The sequence below is a fragment of the Quercus lobata genome, chromosome 2, assembly GCF_001633185.2.
Source record: "Quercus lobata isolate SW786 chromosome 2, ValleyOak3.0 Primary Assembly, whole genome shotgun sequence".
Lineage (NCBI taxonomy): Eukaryota > Viridiplantae > Streptophyta > Magnoliopsida > Fagales > Fagaceae > Quercus > Quercus lobata.
In genome coordinates, this window is record NC_044905.1 from 83,043,456 (window position 1) to 83,053,087 (window position 9,632).

At 39.1% G+C, this 9,632-nt stretch overlaps 1 protein-coding gene across 2 annotated transcripts; it reads right to left on the reverse strand.

Moving 5' to 3' along the window:
• Positions 1–3,369: 3,369 nt before the first annotated feature.
• Positions 3,370–9,421, reverse strand: LOC115976890. Of its 2 annotated transcripts, none has more exons than XM_031098408.1 (2): positions 7,041–9,421; positions 3,370–3,907 (listed from the first exon to the last, which is right to left on the reverse strand). In XM_031098408.1, exon 1 carries the CDS (start codon positions 8,973–8,975, stop codon positions 7,098–7,100), a length of 1,878 nt encoding a protein of 625 aa, XP_030954268.1. In that variant the 5' UTR covers positions 8,976–9,421; the 3' UTR covers positions 3,370–3,907; positions 7,041–7,097. The 2 variants fall into 2 exon arrangements, with proteins under 2 accessions (XP_030954268.1, XP_030954267.1); XM_031098407.1 differs by having other exon boundaries at positions 3,370–3,903; positions 7,037–9,421.
• Positions 9,422–9,632: the final 211 nt, after the last annotated feature.

Consider the following 9,632-nt stretch of genomic DNA (forward strand, 5'->3'; position numbering starts at 1 on the left):
TATATTTTTTGTTTTATTTCAATAATCTATAAGAAGTAAATCTTATGATTCACAATATTTAGTTTTGTGGAATTGACTAATCTCTGTCTTATTTACATTAAATGTATCACTTTTTGTAAATACAGGACTTTTGAGTCCATTTTCTATTATAATCTCTCTCAAGCCCATAGATATTAGAACCAAGTAGCCTAAAGCTAGAACTGATTTTGTCAGTCCTACTCAAATTGTGAAAGCTTTCCCTCCAAAAAGTAGCTAAGGTGGGGATTCTGCATCTAGGAATTTGCAAGATGGAAAAGCACATGGAACCTGTCCTCATCTTAACTCTCAAACTATAGAAAAGCAAGGTTCCTATACAATTATAGATTCCACATAACACAATCAATCAGCTTTGACCTCAGGAAGAAAAAAAAAATTGATAAGAGAATGATTGGAGGGAGAAAAAAAAGTTATCACAATGAATTAACTGCAAATTATCTACCATCTCAAGCATCAATGTTGCATAATGAAATATTGCAGATACTTAATTTTTTTTTAGTATTCTCCCCAAAAAAATTCCAAATCTTCATTAAAGTAGAAGAGCCCAACAATCTGACATACATCATCCAAAATACAAAGCCTATCAAACTCTAAGATGCATACTATAAGCCAATTAACAATGTGTTTGTTATCAAACCAAACCACCTTTCAAACCCAAGAAAAACCAAAATAAAAGGCTTCCAATCAGACAGACCAAGGGTACATACAAAAAATGTACATACAATTAAATACAATTAGATCATGGTAATCTTCTCCAAAAATTTCTAACTCCATCAACTCCTCTGGCTTTGGAACTGACTTAACTAAATCCTCCAGAGATGAAACCGCATTTAGCAATCCAAAACATGATCTTCAGAAATATCTTATCCCCTTTCTACTGGAATCCCATATTGCTAAACATGAACACTTTCTTCACCATCCTATCTGGGTTTAAATTTTCAGTTTCAGAGATTTCCAAGAGTAGATCAAAAACGTTTTGAAAATCTATGTGACCATCAGTAGGAATATAAAAAGAAGTCATCTTATATTTAAACTGATTTTGAAGTGTAGCTTGATTAAAATAACTTAAGCTAACTATCATAATACAAAAACATGCAATAGAGATTCCATATTAATTTGAAGAAGGGAATAAGACTTACAACAATGACAAAGTAATAAATATCCTTTCCCCCCTAACCTGATTCTTGATATTAGCTTTCAATTTATTTGGACATTTATTGTGAATGACAAATCACTGAATATTTAAGAAAGATTTTAGTTACATATCTTTTAAATAAACCAAACCCAAAAAAAAAAAAACCATGTTGCAAGCACAATATTGATATCAAATGATAAATGACAAAGTTTTATGATAAGTAATTAATCCAACAATTGACTTGGGGAAGGATTAATTCCAAAAATGCAAATAAGGGAGTGTTGTAGAATGGTAACAGACCTCAAACATATATGAGTGAAAGTTAAAGCCACCTTCAATAATTTGTAATATATTATAATCTTTGATCATTTAAGCATTAACAAAATTAATGAATGTAGCAGCAAACTATAATGGCCATTTATAACTGGCATATATTATAATCTTTAAGTAATTTAACAAATTCAGCCAAAGAAAATTTGGTTTAACTTAACAATGTAATAGCTGTAGTAATTTGCAACTAATAAGGTAGTCATCGGATAGAACATTAACCTCATGCAATATAGACTTCCTTACTGTGGTTATTCATACAATTTAACATTTATTTTGTACTGGATCAAATGTCATTAGCTAATTCTAGAAAGTATGATGTGAAGGAATCTAGAAATAAAGGAATTAACTGCATGCTATAGAGAACAAATTAAAAAACAATACTAATTTGTAGTGGGTCCTAATCAAGTGAATGTTAAGATGCATGCACTTCTGCCAGTAAGCTAATATCTATATTTGAATGATCAATATTCACCACCAACACCACTGCATCACTGTATTGTAATAAATCTGACAAAAGAGATGCTCTAAACTCTATACACACGTGCCACAAAGTTAACATGCTTTACTATGTATTCTACAAAGTTATCATTACTTTCCTATGGCCAAACCATAGAGCTACATGGTTTCATGCTGGATTTTTCAGAAAAATTATAATGATCCCTAAAAGCCACCAAAAAAAGTAAATATTAGACAGTGAGGTCATACTGCATATGACCTATAGGTCCTACCAAACCCTCTTAAATCAGCAAATTGTGACAGTAACATATTAGTCTCTGAAGTCATATTGAAATGACTAATAGGTAGCAGTGTTACTGTCACACATAATTCAATTTCTCCTTATCTTACAGCTCTAGCTGAACTCTCTTAAACCAGCAAATTGTGTCTACTAAAAATTTCAGCACTGTTTAGACCATATAGTTTTGTAGTCTAGGCCTTGATCCTCCTCCGGAGAGTAATCATCAAAACTTATATCAAAAAACTTATCTGTACCATAGTGAATGAACCAATATGTTACGTATACGCTGAAAAGAAATGCATCATTTCAAAATTAATGCTTATTAAAGAAAAGTGTTAAAATAATAATTATATGATCAACTTCTTCATTTTATAATAGCTTGAACTTTTAGAATACACATAGTTTAACTTCGTTTTCTAATAATAATTCAATTTCTTACCTTGAAAATTCTGCTCCTTTAATTTTTTTAAACAGATTCTGTTTCAATACTGAATGAAAAAATCCACCACTGTTAGTAAAGCATGCCAACCAAAAAGTGTAAAGTTTTATCATCTAGGAGAAACTGGTGATATTATGAAACTAATCTTGCTTGATATTTTACTGTTTCGGCACATGTTCACAAACACTTTTACCCTAGGTCTTAAACTTCCATTTGAAGTTTTATCCTGAGAATCAATATAGGCAGCATTAGAGCTAAAATATAAGAGTAGTGAACACCTAGAACATAACAGCCTATGCAAAGTGATTCATTGACTTGATATGCGTAATTAGCAAGAGGGAGGGAAAAAAAGAGCTATAAATTTAAGTCTTCTACAATATAGCATTTTTCCTCATAAAACACACATATCTCTAAATTTTGTTTCCAATATATTAAATTATAAGTTATAACACTATTTTCTCAGACTAAATAAAGCAGTACAAATTCTGTTTGGTTCAAAATTTTGGTCAAAATTAAATATTATTTTAAAATGGAAAACTCATTGCTTGTATTCAAAACTTAATCTTTGAAAACTAATAAATCGCAGAAAGAAGTTTTAAAGAAAAAAAAAAGGAACTGAAATTTCTTTTTTTTGATAGGTAATTAGAAAACTTATATTAAAGAGGAAAAAAAAGAAGAGAGAAGTACAAGATGTTCATGATGATGAACAACAACACAACACAACAGCAATAAAACAGCAACACAGCACAACACTACACAACACAATAGCAAGAGAGAAGTCAGGAAACTAAGCTAAGGGAAGGCATAAACTCAGAGAGGGAAGAACACTCAGTAAAACCCCAACACTGAGACCACTCCATTAGACTGCGTTGGCATAAAATCTTTAACTCCTCCAATGTTTTCTCTTTATCTTCAAAAGATCGACGATTTCGCTCCAACCACACAATCCACATTAAGCACCCTGGAACCAAGTTCCAAATTTCCGAATTATGCTTCCCAAGCCATTGATGCCAACTAGATAACAAACCCGCCACCAAAACCGGCATAACCCAATGAATACCAAAAGCCTGAAGCATGAAAGACCATAGGGAATGTATAATAGGACAATGAAGAAGAAGGTGGTCTACCGACTCTCCATCAGAGTAACACATACAACACCAATTAGCTAGAGGACGACCCTTAAGCATTAGGTTATCCAAAGTGAGGATCCGACCATGGGCAGCAGTCCAAAGAAAAAAAGCCACGCGCTTAGGAATCTTTGGTTTCCAAACACCCTTCCAAGGAAATAAAGAATTCGAGGCACCCCGAATCTCATGGTAGTAAGATCGGGTGTCGAACTTCCCATCCCCTTTCAGCCCCCAGCGAAGAGTATCTTTCCTATCACCTCGAGGAATACGAGGATGGATAAGCTGAAAAAGAGAGTAAGAAGCAGCCAACTCCCAATCTTCAAACGCTCTATAAAACCTTAAATTCCACACTCTAACAGAACCCCCTTCTGGAGCCCACAAAACCTCAGAGATGCAAGCATCCTTGACTGCTGAACATGCATAAAGCACAGGATAGCGATCTTTTAAAGAATTCTCACCAATCCACCTATCATGCCAAAAGCGGATACGAGTACCATCACCCACTTCATAGGACAGATGCTTAGAAAAGCTCTCCCACCCTTCATTAATGCTTCTCCAAAGACCACACCCATGAGCCCTCCTGCAGACTTTAGTGCACCACCCCCCTTGACCCTCACCGTATTTTGAGGAGATAACTCTCCTCCAAAGATGGGTAGCTTCATGACCAAATCTCCATAGCCAATTCCCTAAAAGAGCTTGATTAAAAGACACCACATTTCTTATCCCCAAACCGCCCCTCTCAACGGGAGAACACACCTTATCCCAAGCCACCAACGGAAACTTGAAACTCCCCTCAGAAGACCCCCACAGAAAATTCCTCTGAATACTTTCCAATCTAGCCGCCACAGCTTTAGGAATAGTAAAAAGAGATAAAAAAATATGTAGGGAGACTTGAGAGAGTACTCTTTATAAGCATGAGTCTACCACCTTTAGATAAATAGAGCCGCTTCCACGTAGATAGCTTCTTCTCCATTTTCTCCAAAATAGGATTCCATACCACAGCTGTCTTAAAAGAAGTTCCCAACGGCATCCCCAAATATTTCATAGGCAATCTGCCCACTCTACATTGAAGAATATTAGCCAGAACATCTATATTATTCACCTCCCCAACAGGAACGATCTCACTTTTCCCGATATTAACCTTCAACCCTGTAAAAGACTGAAAACAAGACATCACCAACCTTATGGACAGCAACTGTTCCCTAGAGGCATCACAAAATAAGATAGTGTCATCAGCAAATAACAGATGGGAAATATGCACACCAACAGCGTTCACACCTCCCACATGGAATCCCCGAATAAGATTACACTCCTCTGTCTTCTTCAAGAGTCTACTTAGAACCTCCATAATCAAGAGAAACAATAGCGGGGATAGTGGATCTCCTTGTCTCAATCCACGCGAGCATCCAAAAAAACCTTCAGGAGATCCATTTACCAGGACAGAAAAACGGACAGACGTAACACAAGCCTTAATACACCCCCTCCATTTCATCCCAAAACCCATCCGGTCCATCAAATAAAACAAGGCTTCCCAGTTCACGTGATCATAAGCTTTTTCAATATCAAGCTTGCATATCACCCCTGGACTTCTGCTCTTCAACCTGCTATCCAGGCATTCGTTTGCAATAAGCACTGAATCTAGAATCTACCTTCCGCCAACAAACGCATTTTGAGTCTCAGATATGAGCTTGTCCAAAACCACCCTCAACCTATTAGCCAAAACCTTAGATAGCAACTTGTACACGCTACTCACCAAACTGATGGGACGAAAATCCTTGATGTTAATGGCATTACCCTTCTTAGGAATTAAAGTGATAAACGAAGCATTCATAGACCTCTCAAACCCCGAGTGTCGGTGAAAATAGGCGAAAAAATCCATAACATCTTTTTCCACCACACTCCAACAAGTGTGGAAAAAAGCTATGGTGAAACCATCAGGACCAGGGGCTTTATCCCCCTCCATCTCCCTTAATACCTGGGAGACTTCCTCCTTTGAGAACTCCTTCTCTAACGATAACCGCTCACCCTCTTCGATACAAGCAAAATCTAGCCCATCCATAGAGGGACGCCCCACCTCAGTTTCCTTAAACAGTCCTTGATAGAAAAGAACTAACTGAGAGCGCACGTCAGGCTCATCCTCATAAAGAACACCATCCACCTCAATCCTTTTAATTTGATTAGCATTTCTATGAGAGTTTGCTAATCTGTGAAAGAATCGAGTATTATTATCGCCCTCCTTCACATACAAGGCCCGAGACTTTTGCCTCCAAGAAATCTCCTCAAGAGAAGCCAACTGATCTATGTCACCTTTGATTTGAAGGCGACGGATCTGATCTTCATCTGAAAGTCCCACCAACTCCTCCCTCGCATCTAATCCCATTAGCTCAGCCAGCAAGTTCTTTTTTTTGAAAGCCAAATCACCAAACTCCTCCATGTTCCATTTTTTTAAATCTGCTTTCAAAGCCTTCAATTTTTGAGCCAAAATGAAGCTTGGAGAGCCCGCGAAACTGTACCCATCCCACCAATGCTTAACTCTATCAACAAAACCCTCAACTTTTAACCACATATTTTCAAATTTAAAGGCACTTCGACCACGCCGAACAACACCAGCTTCCAACAAAAGAGGGCAATGGTCAGAAAGAACCCGTTGGGATACATTGACATAATGCTCCTCCCAATCTAGAGAAACCAATGCCCTATCAATTCTTGACATAGAGGGGACACCAGAATCTCTAAACCAAGTGAAGGAGGCCCCCTCTAAAGGTAAATCAACTAAAGAATTATTCTCAATAAAATCCGAAAATGCGAACATAGCAGGGCTAAAAGACTCACAGCCAATCCTTTCACTAGGGTACCTGATAATATTGAAATCACCTACAAGACACCAAGCCATAGGCCACCTGGCACGCACCTGGGATAACTCATCCCATAAGGTAGATCGCTGACCATTGTCATTAGGACCATAAACACCTGTACAAGCCCACACAAAATCATCCACCACTCCTCTCAATAATACACTGACAGAAAACTGACCAACCATAACATCCAACTTCTCAAAGACCCTCTTATCCCAAATCAGCAGGACCCCTCCTGAAGTTTGCACAGCATCCAAAGCAGCCCAATCAATAAAAGGACAACCCCATAAACTCCGCACAAAAGCAACGTCACAAGAAGAAACTTTTGTTTCTTGAAAACAAACAATATCACACTTCCACTCTCTTAGCAGATTCTTACAAACCACTCTCTTACGGGGATTGTTAAGCCCCCTTACATTCCAAGACAATAGTCGTAGAGTCATTTAAGACAATCAGCACCCCTCTTCCTTTTTCTTGCAGAAACTCCATCGTAATTAACATAAGAAATAAGCCCCTTAAGCTCCCTGAGACCTCTCGTCCTTGAGTTTGCAGATTGCTTAGACACCCCAGCATCATTCACCTTGAGACATTCCTGTTCCAGGATGCGAAACAGAGCCAAACATTGAGCTTCATGTTTCACTATAGGGAAGCCCACCATTTTACAAAATTTTTTCATCAATTGAGATACCCAATACGAAGGTGGCCTAGACTCCATCACCTGTGTTCCCTCGATAGAGTCTAGAGGCAAAGAATCACATTGAGGCAAAGGTTCACAATCCAACACCCAATTATCCTTCTCACTAGAGTCACAACCACTGTCATCCACCCCACTGGCTTCCCATGGGAGAATTTGCAGCCCAAACTCTGGCTGAAAATCCCCATCACAATCCACTAATCCATTACTCTGTTCTGCTTCATGAGCTTCCCCTTCCCCAACCTCAGCTTCCAAACCAAAACCCACGCCTGAGAGGGGGGAAAATTTATTGAGATCCACCCAAGGTTGCCGACACAAGAACGGCGGCCCCTCTTTCATTAACGGAGGCTGAAAACCAGCCACTGCCGAGGTAATCACCAAATCCCCAGTGAACCCAGCATCCCACCTGCCTAATCCCTGAGTTTCCTCGGCACCGGAGCCCGAGAACCCAGAAAAGACAGCCTTGCCGGAGTCGGGAAAGCCTAAAACAAAACTACACCTTGACGCCGACTCTTTTCCGGTCACCAGAGTGTCCAAAACTCTCATCGGCGACGACCCATTGACACTCGAGCTCGCAACCACTTGTCCCGAAGGCAGAACCCGAGACTCACGCACACCCAAGGCTACGAGTTCAGTATTACCCCACTGCCTGTGGACTGGGTTTGCCAAAGATTGACTTTGGCGAGGCCTCCAAACAGGTTTGGGCTTAACAGATTTGAATGGGCCGGAGGTATTAACCTTTTGAACATTCTGAATAGTGGGCTTTTTAGGATGCACCACTTTTGGGCCCACTTCCTTAACTTCAGACCACACTAAAGCCCAATTCCCATCTAACCCACGCTCCAAACGCAGCAACATATCCAAAGTCAACTCAGCTTTAATGCCTTTATCTTCAATCCCATCTATCGTTGACAAAATCTTCACCCCAATTTGATCTCTCTGACCCAGAGTACTATCCTTGCAGGTAACCCGGTTAACACGGCTGGATTCTGACAGAATCTTCACCCCAGGAGGCTCCCTCTGTCCTAGGATACTTTCCTCACTGTTATTACGGCTGGAGCCTGACAGACTCTTCACCCCAGGTTGCTCAGGATTTGTATTTTGAATTAATACATTTTTTTTCTTCCCTTTATGACCTCCACCCCCGTTGTTATTCCGATTCCCTGCCACCACCGACGCAAAGGATTTTGAGGCATCTGTAAAAATACCTGTGATAGCTTGCTTGGGAGCTAGAGACTCCGGGTCTAACACCTTCCTCAGGTGTAACCCAAAACCTCTCCAGCCACTCCCCGTCTTTCCTTCAGGCACCACTATAGAACCCTTACGACGACCATGAGTGAGTTCCGAAATTAATAAGAAAGCTCCGTGAGAGTTGGAACCCAACTGAAGAATAAAGCATTTGTCCCCCTCACGGCAAGATCTTGCAAACTGCCCACTAGACTGCCCAGAGATCAGTTCTTCCACATAGAACAGCAGTCTCTTTGCACTACCTCTTCCCATAAATATTGATCTTAGAGAATTTCTGCCTCTCTCGTAAATACGCAGCTGGTAAAACATACCACCTTCCTCTACTGAAAACTCAAAAGATTTTGATTCCACGAAGAAAAAAACAGAGCCACCCATGACAACAAACTTTTTCTTCTTAAAGATAGATTAACATGAAGTAAAATCTAAGTTGCAGCTTTCTGTTATGTCTGTCTTGCAATGTAGAACTAAACCCTTACGAAAGACATGGTTATAAGGACAAAATATATTATAAGGCCTTAAGGTTGGGAGAAGGAAGAGTTTTTCCTTAGAAAAGTATATGGAAATTCAGAGTTCTACCAATAGAAGCATTTTCACTACAGCAGCTGAGAAATCGATCTGAATTCGTTTTGAGTTATGACTTGTGATATTGACGTGAAATAACGTGAGTAAATGCCCTGAACTTTTCTAGAAACAAATTTGAAATCTCAAACGTTACTCCCTGTGCTATAAGAGAACAAGCAGAATGTCACATTCTGTGTAATGTGTAATGTATACGCAATTACAGATGCTAAGGATGCAATCAAGTTCGTTCGACGGAGTATTGAGGTCAATAGTCAATGACAAGGGTTAGAGGCACCCATGGATGTTTATGGAGGAGTATTAGCACGCCTAAAGAAAGACTTACACAGTACATAACCCACATAGATAAGCAGAGTGTTCATGACATTGTCTCTGTAATTGGGTCATAGCAGAACAAATACTTGAGATTATATTATAATCTCACAGATTAGAGAGGCTTTTGACTAAATAGTT